Raw genomic sequence first — 22,378 nt, forward strand, 5'->3', positions numbered from 1 at the left:
AAGCAGGCACTCTATTTCAATTGAATGAAATATTGATATATTATATTTCAACAATTTTTTGGAATAAGACACAGCAGCAACGGTAATGTGGCCCACAGACACGCAACAAATCATAAGAATCGGTTGAAATTGCAAAAGATCGCCACAAGGCACATTCATGAAATCTGATGGTATTCGACCAACAACAACGTTTTAGAACGTCATGTCAAGAGAAAATGGAAAAGAAAAAGTGAGAACTGTGTGGAACAGCCGGCATACAGTTATAGTTAGAAGCATATGACACGTCGATGGTGCGAATGGAACGACTTTTGGTCATTTAATTTTGTGCTGGCCTCCTTATGTACACGGCGAAAGAAAAAAATAAATAAATCAGCTGGTCTACTGATATCAGCAAAATCTAAGTTCAAAAGACTGCTAATTTTTCCTAACTTATGCCAATTTCCGAGTGATCAGCCATATGCAAAACTCATTAAATTGATTTTTATGTGACAGTTTAGAATGTATGTGAAGATTTGTGAAGCATGCATAATCAGACCTTTACTCAGCAGCAAACCCACAGTGTGTGATGAAACGAGTCTCAACCGATTGTTATGATTTGTTGCCTGTTTGTGGCCCCCTTAAAGCTGTGTAGCTTGTAAAGCTTTTTCTTTACATACATACATTGGTATGTATGTACATACTAATCAGGAAATGTCTACCCCTTTTAGATGTATTTCGCGCATAAAATGCTTATCGCTACAATATAATCATAAGAATACTTGCATCTGATAATATAATATGTATTAGAAAAGATGACCATGGATCGAAGATATCCATTGCGGGTGGGGAGTTTAACTAACATCGAAAAAAAAAACATACGGATCTTTCAAATTTGATCTGCATATAAGGTTAAGAGTTAAATATGGGCGTTAAGTCAAATAATTCAAATAAATATTATACTTTCTTTGAAAAAATAAAAAAATCAGTTGTGAGAGTGCGTATCACTTTTTTTATGTTAATAATTCATTTTACAAATTAATATAATTAAATTTATATAATTGGCGCGTTCACCCTTTTTGGGTGTTTGGCCGAGCTCCTCCTCCTATTTGTGGCGCGCGCTTTACGTTGTTCCGCAAATGGAGGAACCTACAGAAGCCGACTCCGAACGGCAGATATTTTTTAAGAGGAGCTTTTTCATTGCAGAAATACACTCGGAGGTTTGTCATTGCCTGCCGAGGGGCATATTTTTAATAAAATATACGTAGATGATTGTAAAAATGTATGCTGAATCATTTCTACGGCCTCGAAACTTTGTCGCTTTTTTGATTTATTGAATAGCCAGAAAAAACACTATACAAAATCATATGAATACGCTGGTGGCATGGGCGCACGCAAGGGGGGCTTTAGGGGTTTTTATTTCTTTTTATGTGCATGCACGTAGTTATGCACTTGAATATGTATGCTAGTAAGGTGGAGTGATACTCGACGTTTTTGTAATGGAATAGCATGGAAGAGTAGCCTTTATAAGAGTTAATAAAAAACACTGACACTTATTAGCTGTCATCAAATACAACAACAGCACTAAATAGCGTTATAAGCTTCCTTAGAAGGTCACTGAAACATATTGAAATCTAAAAACTAACAGCAGCCAAGACTGAATGCAAGTGTACATATATGTATTTATATAAATGTATGCACGTCCATAATTCTGGGAAGTAAATAAGACTTTGCACCCTTACTTTTGGGCTAGAAAACCAACATACTGCAGTTCTGTCCAAAGCGATTTAAAAAACAAATTTACCTAATATATATATTTACCTATTTAATATATTTTATAAGAGGGAATTTTATAAAATACCAATATTTTACAATTGAATGAAATAAAATATACATACATAAAGGCGAATTGAATACTGAAGGAGGCCCTTACTTTAGTGTTCGCTATTTTGACAAGTTGACGTCAAGCCCCTTTCCAGTACAAGCCAATCGAACAATACAAACAAAAGGCAGCGAGCTAAACATGCAAGTTTGAAAAATGAAAGTTTAGTGAATGACTTGAAAATATTGTGATTTAAAGATTTAAATTAAACAAACTAATGAAGGTGAAGTGCTGCGTGTTAAACTCTGAAAGCGCAAATTAATGTGTTTTTAGACGAAAAATGCCATGACAAGAAAATGTGTGTGTGTTTGTGCATAATTTCTTGTGTTTAGTTCTTTCTATTGCCTTCGCTACTCTTCCTCTACACAAACCAAATCCCCTTTCTCTTTGTGTATTTATTCATGGAGCCTGACGACACCGCGGATTCGGAAAGCGGAACCTTGTATTCTATCACCCTTGAATCAAGGCCATTTATGCTATTAAAATTTGTTCCAATTACTATTGTCATTTAAAACCATTAAAATATTCTCTATGGCGCAGCACTGTCAGTATATTGAATCGAAACAACGGAATACGCAAGTGATATGGCAGCCACAATGGGTCCTTGGCGTCTGTTGCGGCAACGCTTTTGACTGACGTGACGTATAAAGCGTACTGTGGTGCCACAATGAATGTATTGACGCATATAAGCAAAAAATAACATAACACAAAAGGGGTGAAAAGACTCGGTCTAACACATAGACTACACCCTGTATTCATCTCTTTTTCAGTTCGAATATATACATATAATATACATATATACTACATATAATTTTAGCTCACACCCTTTTCAGGTGTTTGGACACAAATGGAGGGACCTACAGTTTTAAGCCGACTTTGAACGGCAAATGGTTTTTATGATGAGCTTTTCCATCGCAGAATACGGCCATTGTGGCCGCTTTTTCTTCATTTTGGTGTTTCACGGGGATTCGAACCTATGTTCTCCAAATTCCGAATGGTTGTCACGCACCAAACCATTCGGCTGCAGCTGCTAATTAACACACTTTTATTAGGACGGGTTGTATGTATGTATGTATGTATGTATGTAACGGAATCTTTGAGCTTAATTTTCACTGGCTTCTAAACATCTGATCGACTTGAAATTTTGCACACCTATCAAGGACCGATGACAATGCAATAATTTGATAAAAATTTTCCTTTATCCTTATTGGGATTGCCAGGATTAATATTTTCTTTTTTTACCTGTGGGCAAAAAGTAAGGTGAATTTGGTTGTAAAATGAAAAATCGTCATTTATTCTTGTAAATCAATTTCATCCCCTTCAAAATAATGCCCTCTCGATGAAATACACTTATGCCAACGAGTTTTCCAATCCCCGAAACATGCCAAATAGTCCATTTCCGGTAGTGGTCTCTTGAGTTTTGGGAATAGCCAGAAGTCACACGGAGCCAAATCAGGCGAATACGGTGGTTGCGGAACGATATGCGGGGAATTTTTGGCGAAATAGTCACGAAGAACGAGTGCAGTGTGAGACATGTGAGATAAATTTTCCATTATCCTTATTAGGATTGCCAGGATTAATATTTTATTTTTTTAACACACTTTTATTAGCTCGGGTTGTATGTATGAATGACTGTAACGGAATCTTTGAGCTTAATTTTCACTGGCTTCTAAAAATCTGATCGACTCGGAACACACAACATAGATGACTAGATGGGAAACTCTTTTTCTCGTGAGAGCGCTGAAAAATGTGCATTTTTTATAACATTTGCCAATATTGCCATACCGGTAGAAACATGAATTGGGTATTTTTTTAAACAAAAATTGGGAATTTTTAGTTTCCACACCACCATCGAGGTTAGTATTTAGTGTGCGGTTGTGTAATAGTATATTACTCGTATACATTTACATATACTAAAAATAAAAAATAGTTAAAAAAAAACTAAAAAACACGCTTTTATTGCTAATCGAACTAAAAAGTAGAAAATAAAATATAGCTTAAAAAACTAAAAAACACGCTTTTATTGCTAATTGAACTAAAAAGTAGAAAATAAAATATAGCATTTTGCTTCACTTTCATAACCTTCTGTACATAGGTAGTTGCCAATAGAATGATTGTAATATTTACTATATCAGGCATCCCACGCTTTTAACTCTAATTTGAATTACTCTATTTGTATCTTAATTTTTGTTATAATTCTGTTCTGAGGTAGTTGACTATGACTGATCGTTCGATTTGCTATTACTTCATTATAGGTCCCTTTGTCATTAAAATTTATTTTCTACTTTTTAGTTCGATTAGCAATAAAAGCGTGTTTTTTAGTTTTTTTAAGCTATATTTTATTTTAAATTCATGATATTCTATAATTAGTTCGTGGGTTATTGTGCTTCTTAATGGGAAAAAATACTGTTAAAGCGAAGCAATTACTTGAAACAACATTAAAAAGATGGTTTGCTGACTTCAAAAATGGTCGTAGAGATACCGATGATGCACAGCACAGTGGGCTTCCAAATGATTACCGCCTTACCAGAAAATTTCAACAAAATCCACAAAATCGTTTTGAATGATCGAAAAGTGAAGTTGCGTGTGTTAGCTGACATCGTAAAGATATCAAAAGAGCGTTTTGACTTTACTATATATTGCATGACAATTTGACTATGCGAAAGCTCTGTTCAATGTAGGTGCCGCGTTTGCTCACTGTTAGTAAGACAACGCACCGTGTCACAAGTCCATCAAAACAATGACAAAACTACGTGAATCGAACTTCGAATTGCTCCCACATCCGCCGTATTCGCCAGATTAGGCTCTCACCGACTACTGGCTGTTCGCAGACCTAAGAAAAATGCTCGCCGGTAAGAAATTTTACTCGAATGAAGAGACTGTTGCTGAAACTGAGGCCTATTTTGAGAAAAAAGATAAATCGTTCTATAAAAGGGGTATTAAAATGATAGAAGGTCGCAGGAATGATTGTGTTGTTTTTGATGGAAATTTCAGTGATGAATAAAACCAATTTTGAACAAAAAGAAAACGTCTTTTCTTTGCTAATCCTGGGACTTTTCAGCCCATGTGTTACGTTCTTTTAGTGAAGGCAAATATTATGTTTCTTTGTGCTGCGAAATGGTTTCTGTTGGCTGTGAAATATGTTATAAAATTAATGCTTATTGAAACCAAAGAGGGTTTTATTCGAAATTTTGGGAGTTGTAGACAGTGGATGCGATCATAACTTCGAGATCGGGACGCACATTCATTTTTCAGGACAACTTAGTTAAGTCTAACCTTTATTGAACAGATAATGTAAAATTTGAATTAACCTAATCAGTTTAAATCCCATTTATTTTCTGCATTTACTTTGATTTCATAAAAAACAACACCGATAAAAATTTACAAATTTGTTCTTCTTTAAATAGTTGCCATATTCGCTGCACTTGCCGTACGGCAAATGTAGATAATTGCCAGTTTTCCTACATCGTATCATAATTGTCTCATCGCTCTCAGATCACGTGATTAACGTAACTTAAGAATCCAAAGTCAACAGTTTTATAAGTTTCTTAAGGCTGGAGTAATATTAATTAATACCATACATTTATTTGAGATGGCAGCTTTAAAAACTATATGTGCAGTATGTTGTAAAGTTATTAGATTCAGTCTAATTATAAACGATATATTTACCGTAAAGGTATATCTTCTAATCCTAGGTAAAAGGTATTAATTTTCTTACTTAATCTATAAGTTAAAAAATGTATAAGAAAAACTGAAAAAATCAACAAAAATAGGGACATAAGGAATTTATGTTATTTTACGTTAATTTATGAGCATAATAAAAAAATCGAATTTATAATCACCTATTTTTTTGAGAATGGTAACACAAATGACATGTCAAATGTGTTCATAATTTACTTAAAGGTTCGACATTTACGAAATGGTACGCTATACGCTTGAACAAAATTTGGAAATATTGAAAACCTATTTCCAAAGTGGTGAGTCTTCTTCTTCTTTTCTGATTTTCACATCGGAAAATCCACACGTTACTGTAGAGAATCAAATGCATCCACAACGAGTCACTGTTTGCTGCGTTTTTTGGTCTGGCGGCATCATCGAGCCATTTTTTCTAAAAAAGCGAGGAGCCGCGGTTACAGTAAATGGCGAGCGTTACCATGACAAGCTCAACGAGTTGTTTTCAAAAATTGAAGAGGATGACATGGGCGACATTTGGTTTCAACAGGACGGTGCAACTTCTCACACTGCCAAAGTTACACTCGAACTTTTGGCTACCGTTGGACTATTTTTTGTGGGGAGCCGTTAAGGACAAATGCTATGCGAACCATCCAGAGACGATTGATGCTTTAAATGAAATTGGAGCCCAAACAATCGAAAATGTGCTTAAAAATTTAATTGATCGAATGGCCTACTGTAAAGCCAGTCGTGGCAGTCATTTGAACGATATTATTTTTTATTCATAAATGACAATGTTCAATCTTCAAAATAAAAAACAAAAGTTTGAAAAAATATTGATTCGTTTTTTTTTTATAGCCGATTCAAAAAGCAAATTTTACATGGTCCACCCTATATGAGGCTGTACAAGTAAATTCATTTGACAGCTTGAGTAAACGTCTTTACGTAACCCAAGTTATATTTCCGTTATTACAATATGAGTCTCGAATATTCTAATATAATAATAATATACCATATAAGACGGGTAACGCTTATTTATCAAGTTGACTAAGTAGTCACTCTCACTTGTGAACCTTCCTTGACAATTGGTTTCCTTTTTTATTATTGACTGGCTGTTGGCTTCCTATGTTCTGGTCGTGGGAAAAAGCAACTAATTTCCCCACCCCATCAGGTGTGGGTGTGAAGCTTTAGCGCCCTTCGTAAACACACATATTGGTTACACAACATGAGCGCCGTTTGTTAACAGCAACCTGCTCGTTCAGTTACAACGCTGTTGGCTGGTTGTTATGACTGCTGTAGATTTTAGCATTAGCCTGGTTTGTTTCTCTTTTGTTAGTAAAGGTGGTACTGGAGTTACCAAGAATTCTAGGAGGCTACAGTCTTGGTAACCACCTCGGTACCTCAACTTTAGGTGTTACCCCAGAGGCTATAATGGTGTTATAGTAATTTAAGTTCTTGGTAACCTTTTTTCCATAACAATCCTTTTGAAATAAAAAATTACTTTTGAAGTTTTAATTTTTATTTTTACTAATTTTATTTTTATTATTTGTTTCTACATGGAATTGTAATTGATAACAAACTCAGATTTGATTAAGATATTCAGTTAAATAAACAGGCTTTATGAAAAGAGCTAGTAAATTTATAGATAAAGAGTTTAAAATAATAATGGTCCATAACACACTTGCTGAACCTCACTCTACTTATTGCTTATTGATTCTATTTAGAGTATCAAATACAAAATATATAAGCTCCAGATATAAATCTTAATATTTTATAGAAATATTTTAGCGGAAGTCTAAAAATATAATGTCTACTAGATATCGGTGGAAAAATCACAACTTTTATTGGTGAGGCACCCAATACATAATATATATTGTTTACAGGTAACTTGTAGTACTGAGGTGTGAACCTTTCAAGCGTATGGACAGCTCAATATTCCAAAATAAATGACATTTTTTAAAATAGTTAAATAAATAAGCGTTAATTAATTTTAAATGAGTTGTTATCAAACGGCCGCTTTTAGCAGTGTCCTATTCTTGAACTGCCATCTGTCATTATTAATTTTTTTGAAAGCGGGTTTTTGCAAATCATTACAATGCTCAAGAAATCAATTTCTGTCCTGCAGCTTAAACTACCATCCCTAATACTAGATAATCGCCTTGATTTGCTATCAAATGGATAACGTCTGATTTTTTAGCTATTATCTTTTTAATCAGTTGGTTTAAACAGCTGACGCATGTTTCGTGTTTAGCTTCACTGTCAAACATCTTCAGTTTGGTCTATAATTTAACCATGAATTGTCTTACAAACGAACACCGCTTGCAAATCATGGAATTTTATTAAAAAAATGCGTGTTCTGTTAAGAAAGTTCATCACGCACTTCTTCCATTTTATGGTCAGTTTAATCGACCCACTGAAGCGGCTATTCGACATCAAACCACCAACACGCTTACGTAGAGTGCGAACTGAAGAAAATATCGCAGCTGTATCGGCCAGTGTTAATGATCCATGACGATCAATTATCGATTCGTCGCCGTTCGCAGCAATTGGGTCTCTGTTACTCAACAACGCCCTTGCGAAAGGACTTAGGTGTGAAGCCTTTCAAATCTACAGCTGGTGCAAGAATTGAAGCGGAACGACCTACCGCAACACAGAATTTTTGGTGAATGGGCTCTTGGAAAGTTGGCCGAAAATCCACTTTTTTATCGAAAAATTGTGTTCAGCGACGAAGCTCATTTTTGGATCAATGGGTACGTAAATAAGCAGAATTGTCCATTTTGGAGTGAAGATCAGCCAGAAGAATTACAATGGCTACCAATGTATCCAGAAAAGGTCACAGTTTGGTGCGGTTTATGGGCTGGAGGTATCATTGGACCGTACTTCTTCAAAGATGCTGCGAATCGTAACGTAACGATGAATGGTGAGCGCTACCGTGAAATGGTATCCAATGCAAGAGCTTGACTTGCATGACATGTGGTTTCAGCAAGACGATGCCACATGCCACACAGCACGCGTAACAATGGACTTTTTGAGAGGCGAGTTCGGTGAACATTTTATTTCACGTTCGGGACCTGTCAATTGGCCACCCAGATCGTGCGATATAACGCCTTTAGATTATTTTTTGTGGGGCTATGTTAAAGCTCATGTCTATTCAGACAAGCCTGATTCAATTAACGTATTGGAAGACAACATTAAAACATTTATATGTGAGATACCGGCCGAAGCATTGGAAAGAGTATGCCAAAATTGGACTAAGCAGATGGACCATTTGAAGGGCAGTCGCGGTCAACATTTGCATGAAATAATCTTCAAACATTAAATTATATGGACTGTACTATCGATTTAAATTAAAATTCCATGCATTTTTCTGAATTTTATAGTACGTGTGTTTTTTTGAAAAACTTTCCTATAGCTATTAAAGAATCACCCTTGCATTTTATTGTGCATTGTTGGCTCAGTCTTAAGAAGATATCAACCCTTGTAAGATATAGATATGGTATAGATATTATATATATTAATTTTGTATATGAAAATTTTTAGGTGTAATTCTGTAAAATTTAACGCTGTTAATCCACATCGCTGTTATGTTTCTCTGAACCGAATTGGTAAAGGAATAATGTCGGCCGGTTTACATTTGCTATAACTTAACAAAGCTTTCCTTAGTGCACCTACTGTTGTTTTACATACCAGTAGGAATGCGATAAAAAATATGAGTAAATTCGCTTGATGTGGAATATGTATGTATGGTTTTTATCTCAAAACATTAATACATTTTAAAAAATTGCATAGTGGTGGGGCAAAAACCATAACTTGTTGGCTTTTGTCCATCGACTACGTGGAAAATTTTAGGTAGGAATCTTGGCTTAAGGGGGTCTTCTACCGTCACGGTTTGAAAAAATCGATTTTTTTTTTTTTAGATTTTTTAAAAGCTACTAATGTTAAGAGTATGCTATAAAGAGGGTTTTATGAAAAACATGTTCCTTCATGAGCATTTCGGGGAGAATACATGCATGCGCGTGGCATTTTCGAGCGTTTCTGTGGCGTGACTTTATCTTTAAACGCCTTTTCCCGAAAGTTGACTTTTTTCAACTTTCTGGTCACACATCTACTATAAATATCTGTCGAATTCATTCCATCTTTTTTCCAGTTATTCAGTGAACATCTCGCTATGTTTTCCCAGACCACTTTTTTCAATTTTTGATTAGTTTAATTTTGCGGGCCTCTAAAGTGTAAAAAAAAGAGGAAATTTTCAAACTTTTTTTTTAAAATCACGCATTTTTTACAAATTTCAAAATATTTAAAATCGCCACTGGGAAAACATAGCCAACGCTACACTTTATGATAAAAAAAAAATTTTTTTTGATTTCAGATAAGTAAAATGGTCGATCGCGTGCCACAAAGTCGCCTAGGACATTTTTACAAGGGCAACCTCGAGGACGGTTCAAGGACACAGGGCCAAAGAATTCGATTTGAAAAATATATTTTTAAATAGTGCAAACTTGTGCAAATTAAATAAAAAAAATCTGATTTCATTATCTCAAGTGGTTGCTTTGTAATTAATTCCCAAAAATAGGCCCGAGATTAAGGCGCGACGGTAGAAGACCCCCTTAAGTGCTGTCAAATACAGCTCGTGCAAGAATTGAAGCCCAATGATCATCCAGATTTATTGGGAAAAGTAGTCAATAATTCCACCGATCGAATGGACCACGTAACTCGTAGCCGCGGCTGACATATGACGGATATCATATTCAAAAAATAATTGCCATGAAATTATGTACCAGATTATAATAAAAAAACATTCCAAAATAAGTAAAACACCCTCTACATACAGACTACATCTCATTTCGCGTAAACTTTTTTTCTGACAGTTTTCATCCCATTCACAGTCGTTCGTACTCTTATTCTGAATAAGTTATTCAAAATAATTTTCGTATTCGTGTTCGTATTCGATTTGTATGCAAGACAACAGCAGAGCACCAAAGTAAGCTCTGTAAAGTTACAGCGATTTGCATTGAAAGCACAGTACTTACAGCATAAACATACATGAAATGAATGTCGGTTAATTCTGCATCACAATTAACGGCCATAGCAATTGAAAACTTGTCATATTGTCGCAGAATTTTATTTTTATTTTTTATTATTGAATGGATTTATTTGAATTTTACAAAGCGGAATACGTAAAAATTAACAGTTTTACATTTATCATAATATATTAAGCAAAAAAAGGTATGACCTTCATAACTGGGTTCTAAAAAAGCCAAAATAGTTGCCTGTTAGGCAGTTTTTTTCCGTATAATTATTATATAAGTCCCCCTTTCGGGCAAAGTCATCCGCCTGGGACAGAGTACTTCACCCTTTTATTAAATATTTTACACGCACAAGTTTATTGGAATCAACTCTTTGTAAGCTTTTCCAGCGAAAAATATTGGAGGCACTGAAAAAATCTCAACTTTTGAAAACACTTACCCATAAAAGTTACGTAAGTAAAAATAATTACAATTTGAAATTTAATTACTTTGTATTGACGTGGTGACATGAATTTATGATGAATGGTAGTTAGAGCGTTGGCATATAGAAAATACTGCAAAAAGGTATTGATACCAAGTGCCAAACTCGAAAAAGCAACGATTAGAAGGGTCACCTGCTTCGGTATCGAGGAATCACTACTTATAAATTATTCTCCAAATATACAATCACACGAAGCATCCCTTTCTCGAAAGCAAATACCATCTTCATCCATATTACGCACAAAACCATGAATAATCATGCCTCGATAACCAGCAACCTTAGAAGGCATTTTATGATTAACCGTTTTTAAAAAATAGTATTTCGTTGATGCCATTTGAAGGTCATTAATGATGAAAATGTTTTTGATATTCCACTTAGTACATTACCAGAATTTTATTCCGCTGTGCGATTTAGGGGGATTCAGTTCTTGAGTCAGGCGAACTTTGTAAGAATGAAATTGCAAATAATTTATTATTTTATCAAAATAGATAATAGGAGCCTTCTAGAAAAGTACAGTTCTTGCTCAAGGGGTCGCAATAATAAATCTGGGCTATTAACAACTTCACTAGTCAAAACTAACGTTACCTTGTTTCGGGCAGTGTTTTATTCTTAATAATCCTGAACTGTTTTACATCGTTCGCAATACTTTACCGTTAGAATACCATAAAATCCATATTTTGCGGGCACTTTGGAATAGCTTTATAATTAAAACTCATCTCTAAAACCAACTCCTGGAAAAATAAATCAATATTTCTAAGATAGATATTTCAGAAAAACCTGAATGGTTAAATACACACATACATTTGTATATTACACTTTATTATTTACATCGATTTCGAATATGTATGTGTTAACATTTATGAGACAAAGGGAAAAAATACTGAAAACATTGTTCAATCGAGGATTGCATGTATCTTCGAATTTCAGCATCGAAGTCTCTTTTAAATCTGATTTGAAATCTTCCTCAATACTCAATAGCAGATCTTTATCGCTTCGTCTCGATAGTAGTCGTTACGGCGCACCAGCACTTCATAGTTCGTAATACGCCTCTCATAACCACCAAAAGCGATATATAGTGCCCCATGTGAAGGTTGAATTTTACCAGGAGTAAGACTGCCACAATAGTATGCCCTACCCACAAACAAAGGCTCACCATTGGCAGTGCGTCCAGCTTCTATTGCGCCCGGTGCTAACATGCCATCCGATGCCGGCACCCAATCATAACCCTCACCGATGAGAATCTCGAAGTTGGACTTGGGTATTTCCCGACCCTCATACGAGACATAAGCGCAAGCGCGACTCGGTATTGCTTTTCCGGGTAACAAATCGCCGTTGTGAAAGCAACGACATACCAAAATTGGCGAAAGATCAGTATCGTGTCCGGCATGTACTGCATTTGGTGGTGTATAGTTAGCGCTCGAGACAACCCAAGTATCAGATTGTTGTTGAATACTGCCAGATGGATAACTGGGTGGTATAGGGGGATACCTTGGCGTGCTTGGTGGGTAAACAGGTACTCCGATTGATTGGTAAGGTGGTGGTGGATCGCAATGCGGTGGTGGGGGTGGTGCCTGTGCGCTATATGGATCGCTTATGGATGGCGGTCCAAGTGGTGGTGGCATTGGCATTGGCAATGGGGTAATTGCTGGCGGTCCCAATGGAGGTTTAACATCTTGCGGCGGTGTATAGGGCTTCAAATCCTCAATCGGCGGTACTGGTAATGCAGGTTTTACATCCTCTATTGGTGGTGGGGGTGGTGTCTCATTAAAAGCCCAACCCTCATCACGTTTCTGTGCTACCAGTATCTCGTAAGACTCCAAACGACGTTCCGCATTTTTGAAAGGTATGAATAAAGCGCGATGAACCGAAGACACTTTACCGACACTTAAGCTGCCTTCATAATGGCCGCGTCCAATATAAACAGGTTGACCCAGCGCTGTTTTGCCGCAGAGTACAGCATTCTCGGGTATAATATGATCGTAACATTGACGCCAGATGAGATTTGTGCCACAAAGCACTTCGAAATGATCCTTTGGAATGGCTTCACCGCGCCACGATATGAAAGCAATTTGTTTCTTAGGCACAATTTTGGCTACGAGCGTGTCGCCATTGTGAAAAGTGCGCCCGACATAGATGGTGTCGCCATCGAAATCGTTACCGCCCTCTACGGCATTTGGAGGCAGGGAAGCGTAAGCGGACGAATGCACCCATTTATAGCCTAAATTTTGCAAAAAATATATAGTAAGATTATGTAAAACCAAGTAGAAAATAAAAATTGGATATAAGGGTGCATACGTCCGCGATGCGCTGTGTACTGACTCCATAGGTATATTATTGAAGAACTTGGCCATATTTTTTAAAAAGAAATTTTCGTTTATTTACTGTTATTCAAATACAAAATTGATCTCTTAAAAATGCGAATAAATATTATTGACGGCAGAGAACCTCATAGGAGTCGACGCGAATTTCGCGCCCCCCATATGGAATGAAGAGGCAACGTTGTAACTGTGAAACTAGACCAGGCGTCAAACTGCCGTGGTGGTGACCACGTCCGACGTATAAACGTTGGCCATTGCGTCCAACGCCGCTGAATACAGCATTAGGAGGGATAGCGTGATTGTACACGTGAACCCAACTGTAGCCCATTCCGCAGAGGACGTCGAACGAGATCTTATTGATTTCGTAGCCGCCACAGCAGACGTATGCACAATTTTTGTTGGGAACAAATTTAGCGGGCAGCAGCTCACCTTCATGCATAGCGCGAGCCACATAGATAGGAGCGCGATCGGTATCGTAGCCAGCCGCCACGGCGTTAGGTGGTGCATAATTGGGCGTTGCGGGCACCCACTGATCTGTGGTCTGCTTGATGAGCACTTCATATGTACCGATCCGCACTTCATGTCCACCAAACGGTATGTACAAGCAGCCATGCGATGGATGTATCTTGCCGACTGTCAAGCTGTTGGCATGGTGACCGCGTCCCACGTACAGTGGCTCACCCATGCGCGTAGTGCCGGTGCGTACTGCGTTGGGTGGCACAGAGCCACCATAGCAAGGTACCCAAGCATAGCCCTGACCTACCAGTATTTCATAGTGTGATTTTGTGATTTCTTGGCCACCCCAGCAAACATAAGCCGTACCCTTGCTGGGCACTACTTTGGCTGGTAGATTGTCTCCTTCATGATATGAACGCCCAACATAGATGGGGCTGCCATCACAGTCGTGACCACCAATTACTGCGAATGGTGGAACTGGTTGATATGGTGAGGAATGTACCCAACTGTTGTCTGCAATGAAAAGAATACGAGAAATAATTAAAAATTGGAATGTGTAAATTAATAAGTGGATATAAATTATAAGAATGAATGCGAAATATTCACTGAGAGCCATAAATACTATAAAGTGTAATAGTTTTAATCCGAACTTCGTCTTTGAGTTTAGTGGGCTTTTGTTTGAGAGAGGGGAGGGTGAATTAGATTTCGACGTCGTTCCTAGCAGACTCGGATTCGCCATGAAATTCTGAGAAAAAACATAAGAGCAAAGCTCAATTTCGAGCCCCCCAAATTTGAAAAGAAGAAATCTATATCTTTTATCTATGACAAATTGAGAGGGAGTTAAAGCAATGAAGATAGAAAGTAGAAAAAACACATCTATCGAAAGTAAGTGAGAAAGGATCTAAAAGCAAAGTAATTGTAAAAACGTTGTTAATTATAAAAAAATGTAAGCTTAGAAAAAAGAAAGATAGCTTTAATTAATGCGAAGGTTAGAGTTGACCAAAGTATTACGAATACTATTTTTTTTTTAAATCACACTTGAACTTGGGGACTTCTGGGTTCCAGGAATTTTCTTGTAATATCCAGTTTTTAATTAAATAACCCCATATTGGCTCTACAAACCAAATTATATGGAATTTTTTAATAGGAAAAGTGATGTAATTTTGCTTATATGTAAATCAAACTAAAACTTGTTAGAAAATTACATTTTACAAAATTTCAAACATTTATTTATAATATTTTTTTTATTTATTTTTGTTTAATAATTTTTGTTTTACATCGTTTTCACTTCCGATAGAAGGTCTTTTTTTTCTACTATCTATCCATTGCTATAACTCTCTTTCAATTTTCATATTAATTAAAGAAAGCTCCATTAACAATTTAGGGGCCTAGAAATTTTATTTTATGTAAAATGCAAAAATGCGAAATGGCGCTGTTTTATCGCCAATCAATTCTATTACCGCTTTTTGTTGGGCGATAAAGAGGAGGTCGTTTTATTGGGAGTTAGAGAGGAGGAGGTCGAATGGATAATACAGTAAAAAAGGATTCCGCTGACTAGCATTACAAGAAATGACTTAAAAGAAAGGAAATGTACATATTTACGTACATATAACAAATGTAATGAATAATTCTTTGGAGCTTAACTAATTCATGCTCATACTAACAACAAATAAATAATTAAATAATTTGAATTTGATGGTTCCACAAATTAGTACCTACATATCCAGCAAAATTATAAAAAATAATGGTAAATTAACGAGATCTTAATTTTTTGGCTTGCAGCAAAGTGAAACCATCTACGACTATGTTCAAAGAGGCACCCAATTGGCAATTAAGAACATTTCAGCAATTTAATTTACAAATTTACCAACCAAAAATTCAAATTATTTATTGCGAATTAATACTTATTTAGTAATGAACTTGTGTTTGATTCGCTGTGCAACCCTATCAAGTCTATTTCATGAGAAGAGCAGGTGTCTGTTGCGAAAACAAAACATCATAAAAACAAATAACAAAATAACGCAATGCCAATAAACTCGAATTGAGAAAAAATAAAACAACGAACAAATATGCTTTAATAATTCATCTCTTTTGATAAAAAATAAATAAATAAATAATTGGCACGTACACTTCTGTTAGGTGTTTGGCCGAGGTCCTCCTCCTATTTGTGGTGTGCGTCTTGATGTTGTTCCACAAATGGAGGGGCCTACAGTTTCAAGCCGACTCCGAAATGCAGATATTTTTATGAGGAGCTTTTTCATGGCAGAAATATACTCGGAGGTTTGCCATTGCCTGCCGAGAGGCGACCGCTATTAGAAAAATGTTTTTCTTAATTTTGCTTTCACCGAGATTCGAACCAACGACCTCTCTGTGAATCCCGAATGGTAACCCATTCGGTTATGGCGGCCCCCATCTTTTGGTACTCATTATACAACCAAAAACAAGCGACTGGGATGGAGTAAAGAGAATGAAGCCGCTGATTTGAGTCACGGAAAGAACGAAGTTGCAATTGAGTTCCGCCTTCGATTTGTGGTGTGCGACGTGCTATTTTTCCACAAATATAAAATCCTAGAGTTTTATGCTGCCTCGGAACAACAGATGGTTTTTTATGAGGAGCTTTTTCATGGCAGAAACGAAGCGTTATTTGTTGGAACAAAACTTAGTTTGACTTCATTCTACAACGACCTCTGAGTTGCATGTTTTTCTAATGCGGGACGGAGCAATATTTGTCTCTGTCTTGCCTTTGAAGAATTAGCAAATCGTCCTTGTGTTGTTCTGAATAAAGCCAGACTGCAAACAAAATTAGATTGTAATGGCTGAGAAATTTCAATTAGTCTATTATCAACTAATAAAATTCGTTCTAAAGTAAAGTTTTTGTCCATTTTCATCACACCGAATCAAAAAATTACTGTCAAATACTAACTGTGCAAGCTAAATTGCATGTGTATGAACACCAAACTCAATGACGCATTTCAAAGCTTAATCGCCTTAGCTAATTGGTCTGCTTGAAAATAGTGTAAATTGCACATTCAATACTACGCAATTCTATGCTCTTAGGATATCATCAAAATGAAGTACGGAATTAGTATCAGTTCTTAAATTTAGACAATTTTATGGAGATTTAGTGAATGATCTAATGTACATATTCGTATACATGGATGACTCATTAAAAGGGAAAATTCAAAAAACACTCTAAAATACACCGTTAATGACGCTCATGCGTACAAATATCTAAAATCCTTGATGTAGTAATTGGCTTCAAATTCAAAATTATTAATTTCAGTACTTTTATTATTCATTTCTAACATTTAACCTCTTTTACATGAATTCGGCACTCTGTGCTCGTATGCGTAATCCGTTGATTTTAACAGTGAACAAATTTCATAATCAGCTGATAGGTGTTTTAATTATAGACCTGTACAATGATTTTCGCATGCCACAATTAATCCACTTTGATGAATGGTAAATTCTTACCATTTTTTGTAGAACAAAAGTGAATTTTGGTATTTGATGAATACATGATTTTTGCACAAAATTTTTAAAAATATTTGGGCACATATGAACCAGTACGTGTACTTGTATAAGTAAGTTAGGAGTCATACCAATTATGCATTTCCAACTTAAAACGCAATTAAAATATGATTCATTAAAATTCTACAGATACTAATCTATACTCTATCGATTAAAAGCGATTTACCGTATTTGATAACAGCACCGTACTCCACCGAAGTTGTAGCGCCTAAAAATATGCGTTAACATTTTAATATTAACACCAAGCTTTTTTGTGTGCAAAAGTGCTGACATTGACAATATAAACATTTGTATGTATATTTGAACCAATACGATTTTAAGTACATAACTTTGGCATTTCTTATACGACATTTTCATAAGCTGTTTGTAACCGTTATCGCTTAAATAGCCAGGATTAAAACTATTCGAGTCCCATGAGTCGTGATTAACGAGAGAAACTTGGTTATAAGTATGTAAATTTAAAATTTCATAGTAATTTGTGGGACATTTTCTTTTCCAAGTACAGAAAACCCAAATTGAAGCAAAAAATTTAATTTTTGCTGCCAAAAAATCGTCTCTTACCCATTATTATTAGTAATTTTTTGTACCGAAATTCCTTTTTGTATTTTTCGTTTCTTAATTTTCTTTTGCAATTGCACTTCTCACTTCTTATCAGTTTGCTTTTGATATCAAACTTTTCGCTTTCTTCGATTCAATGGATACTAACACCTGTCTACGGCGGCGGTCGTTTTATTACTGTTTTCTTGTTCATCAAATCAACCGAATCAGTTATGTATTTAAACCGAAATTCGTCCAATACTCATTGGTTTTCGTGTCTTATCGAAGTTTATATACACTTGTGTGAACTTGCAATACGTACAGATAAATTACCACAAACACATCAGAGCATTTACTCATCTACTATAGAATACAAAATGCCTCTACTAACTAGGGTGATCGATTTAGCAATTTTGAAATGAAATTGTGAAATGCTCGTCACTCCGTTTGTTAGTAATTTATACATGTGCACATTAGGGTAGTCCAAAAATGCATGGGAAATAATTTATATTAAAATTTTTATGCTGCCGCCCCCCATAATGGTAAAGAATGAAAAATAAAAAGATCCGTATTTTTTTTTTTTTTTAATCAGACCATATTTAATGGTGCCGCCGGGGCTTTGAAATATCCCATGTATTTTGCATGGGAAAAAAATAATTTTTCGTAGATTTCATGTAAAAACCTGGAAAATGAATATATTTTAACCGGATAGCTCAGTTTCTCTTCATAATTGGTCAGGGAATAACAACCAATTATGAAATAATTAATTTTTTTGCATTAACTATTTTTTATAGAACCCCAAAAAGCCCCCATAAAACGAAAATCTAAGAAAAAATCGAAAAACAATATTTTATATTACTTTTATGAAAAAAATTAAAATTAATTATTTCATAATTGGTTGTTATTCCCTGACCAATTATGAAGAGAAACTGAGTTATCCGGTTAAAATATATTCATTTTCCAGGTTTTTACATGAAATCTACGAAAAAGTATTTTTTTCCCATGCAAAATACATGGGATATTTCAAAGCCCCGGCGGCACCATTAAATATGGTCTGATTAAAAAAAAAAAAAAATACGGATCTTTTTATTTTTCATTCTTTACTATTTTGGGGGGCGGCAGCATACAAATTTTTTTTGGACCACCCTAGTGCACATGCATACCTACATAAACATATACAAACGAAATTTCATTTACATAGAATTCTGAAAACAATTTAGATATATACAGATGTATCAATTCACATTTTTCTTTTCATTAAATACTTTTCGTACCACTTCTTTTTTCAGTTTGTAAATTACTTCAATAAATCTTGATTTAATATTTGTTTAATAGTGATGCCAAATTATTTTACGATTTATAGACATATCGATGTGAATTTTTGTTTTTTGCTGTAAGCGCAAATTTACTATAAAATGTTTGCTACTCCACCGCTTACTCAAAAAATTACTAGTAATATTAATTCAAGTAGATTTGAATGCTATTGTTAATTAGGCCGTGCAATAAATTAGGGATCAAATTTAATATTTTTTTTTTTTAGGTTAGAAAAATCCGGGTCCAAATTTTGTTGTAGAAGAAAGTTATCGACGTTCTTTGGTCCTCAGGACCTCCTCTACAAGAATACTGGATTTTTCTGTAAAGCCACAATATCAACCCTGTTATATTTAGTCTTAAGTTTGTTGAACACGGCTTTGCAAATGCAACTCTGCATGCATTCTGTATTATTCTGTAGTATATATTCCAAATCCAAGTTTAAAATATCTGTGTGAAACATGAGTAAGAAGAGAAGGAATATGACGATTGACTTCCTTTTGTGATTAACTCAGTGCACAAGCGTTTCATTTCTACATAGTAATAAAAAAATATCTCAATATCACAATTTTCATTTGTGTATGGGTATAACACCCAATGTATTATTAACGCTGCATATTAATAGTATTTTATATACGTTATATTTAGTAATCGAAACGACTAACATTAGGCAGTCAGGATTAAGAGGTCATATAGTTCCAGAATTGTCAAAAAAATCGATTTTTTTCGATATTTTGATAGTATAGCATCTTAAAAATATACTGTATATATACTTTTCATGCGGAAATTCCCAATATTATAGCTACTACAGCCCAATAAGTAGGTAGAGAGCGATCCGCGCTCTCCTGTACCTCAAACTCTAAACTCGTTTTTCTCGAAACTACATTTTCCGGCACAGTATGCATGATAACAGTCTTCAGTTTTTAATATTTTTTGATGCGGTATTTTTTTTAAATATTCTCTATAGATTTGATTTTGGCTATTTTTTTTTTTTTTTTAATTTTATAAACATAATTAAAGTGTGACATTTATGACGTATAACTACAACTTTATTTTACAAGAATTTTTTTAATTTTTACAGATCCATCAACATTCCAAGAAGAAATGATGCAGACCGTGGAGCAACTTTTTTTCATTGTACTTTCGGTCACGTGATTTTTTATATACTAATTTTTGTAAAGAAAAATTAAAATATATTTTTTATAAAGTTTAAGTACTAATAAGCAATGCATAAATTTTTTATATAATATTTATTTCCACTGTTATCCATTCTAAACACAGTTTTTATTTTAGCGCATTTTTGGCGCTGCTGGACGTATGTAACCCCTTAAGAAAAAATTTGAGTAAATTGTTTTTTGTCACATAAAGGGTTTTCCAATAACAGATGCTATTTTGAATAGCCCGGGATATGTCACTTTTGAAGTCGTTATTTTTTGATATTTGACAAGTAGAAACTACGCCATTAATAAAAATGGAACGATACACGCTTAAACAACGCATTGAAATGATTAAAATTCACTATAAAAATGGTGAAAATTTGGCAGAGACGGTTCGTACAACTCGAATATTTTTGGGTCATCGTGAAGCACCTTGTCGGACCGCAATACAAAAATGGGTGAAAAAATTCGAGCTGTAGGGACAAGTTAGTGATGTGAAGAATAAAACCCGTGCACGTCGCTCAAGAACAACTAAAAATAATGCTGTTGTAGCCGAAAGTGTTGAAGAAAACCCAGGTTTGTCCATTCCTCGTCGTTCTTTGGAATTAGGCATTCCACAAACGTCATTATACCGTATTTCGGGTCTTAAGGCTTATAAGGTCCAGTTAACACAAGAACTCAAGCCGGCCGATCATCAACAACGTCGTGTCTTAGCTGATTGGGTCGTTGAAATGCATGAAAATTATCCGAAATTCCATCGAAAAATCATCTTGAGTGATGAAACCCATTTCCACCTCGGTGGCTTCGTCAAAAAGCAAAATTGTCGGATCTGGGGCTCAGAAAATCCAAGAGTTATTGTTGAAAAGCCTTCCTATCTTCAACGTGTGACTATTTGGTGCAGTTTATGGGACTTTTTCGAAAATTAAGCTGGAGCAAAAGTTACGGTGAATGGATTGCGTTATCGAGAGATGATTAACGATTTTTTATGGCCGGAATTGCATGGTATTGATCAGGACAAAGTTTATTTTCAACAAGACGGCGCTACGTGCCACACAAGCAACGAAACCATTGGTTTTTTTCGGGAATAGCACTTCTTATTGGGAAACCCTTTAATCACGCCAAAATTTAACGATTTATGAACAAAAAGCATGCTAAGAGATGGTAAACGAAGGAAGGAAGGAAATTATTTCAAATGGGGTTACCAAATTCAAATTTCCTAGGTAACAAATTGTTGCCGTTAGAGAGGGTACACTTGGACGAATAAACAAATTCTATCTCTTAATAATTTCAAAATTTTAAAGTATTTGTATAGTGGACAAATATTTGACATGTGCAAAAGGTTATTTTAAGATTCAGTTTCATTAAGCGTAAACATAATTCCTTTTTAATAACATTACTTTTAATGCTTGATAAAGCATCGTAATGACCACTTCTAGTTCAACAAATTAAACTCGAAGGTACAAGGATACTAGCATGAAATTCCTCAAAGGGAAATTTTTAAAATATGAATTTATGAATATAAACTATGAATAGTTTCATTTATTAAGTTTTTTAGTAAATTGTAACGCTATTCAAATAGCCAAAAATATGATAAAAAATTAAGTTTGCCAGAAATGTTTTCTCAGAAAATGTAGGTAAAATATTTTATTGACTTATTGAAAATTTACAACTTAGTTAATATAGCATAAGAAACTGCGTTCCCTTGCAAAAACCGGTATATTTTTTCATCTCCGAGATTTCAACATAAACGGTCAGGTCGATTACCCTAACTTGTACATACAAGTGAAATAATATTTGTATTCGCACACATGCGTATGCAACAAAGCCGGCAATTATCCAATGATACATGCGAAATGTGTCTGAAACTGAACGAACAAATATACTTACATAGATTATATTATTCTATACATACGTGTCTCATATAAATAAAAGTACTGTTGCGCGCATGCAACTTGCAGTCAAAGTTTCCTTTGATGAACAAACATTAAAGCTTTTTAGAAAAATGTTCGGAAAACCTAAATAAATAGCGA

At 35.1% G+C, this 22,378-nt stretch overlaps 1 protein-coding gene across 2 annotated transcripts; it reads right to left on the reverse strand.

Annotated features, from left to right (window-relative positions):
• Positions 1 to 11,874: 11,874 nt before the first annotated feature.
• LOC129246121 (uncharacterized) lies at positions 11,875 to 18,118 on the reverse strand. 2 transcript variants are annotated; one of them, XM_054884679.1, is made up of 3 exons: positions 17,905 to 18,118; positions 13,786 to 14,325; positions 11,875 to 13,256 (listed from the first exon to the last, which is right to left on the reverse strand). In XM_054884679.1, the coding sequence occupies exons 1-3, from the start codon at positions 17,906 to 17,908 to the stop codon at positions 12,010 to 12,012; spliced, it is 1,791 nt and encodes a 596-aa protein (XP_054740654.1). In that variant the 5' UTR covers positions 17,909 to 18,118; the 3' UTR covers positions 11,875 to 12,009. The 2 variants fall into 2 exon arrangements, with proteins under 2 accessions (XP_054740654.1, XP_054740655.1); XM_054884680.1 differs by lacking the exon at positions 11,875 to 13,256 and having other exon boundaries at positions 13,426 to 14,325.
• Between the last annotated feature and the right edge of the window lie 4,260 nt (positions 18,119 to 22,378).

This window comes from Anastrepha obliqua, chromosome 4, assembly GCF_027943255.1.
Source record: "Anastrepha obliqua isolate idAnaObli1 chromosome 4, idAnaObli1_1.0, whole genome shotgun sequence".
Classification (NCBI taxonomy): Eukaryota; Metazoa; Arthropoda; class Insecta; order Diptera; family Tephritidae; genus Anastrepha; species Anastrepha obliqua.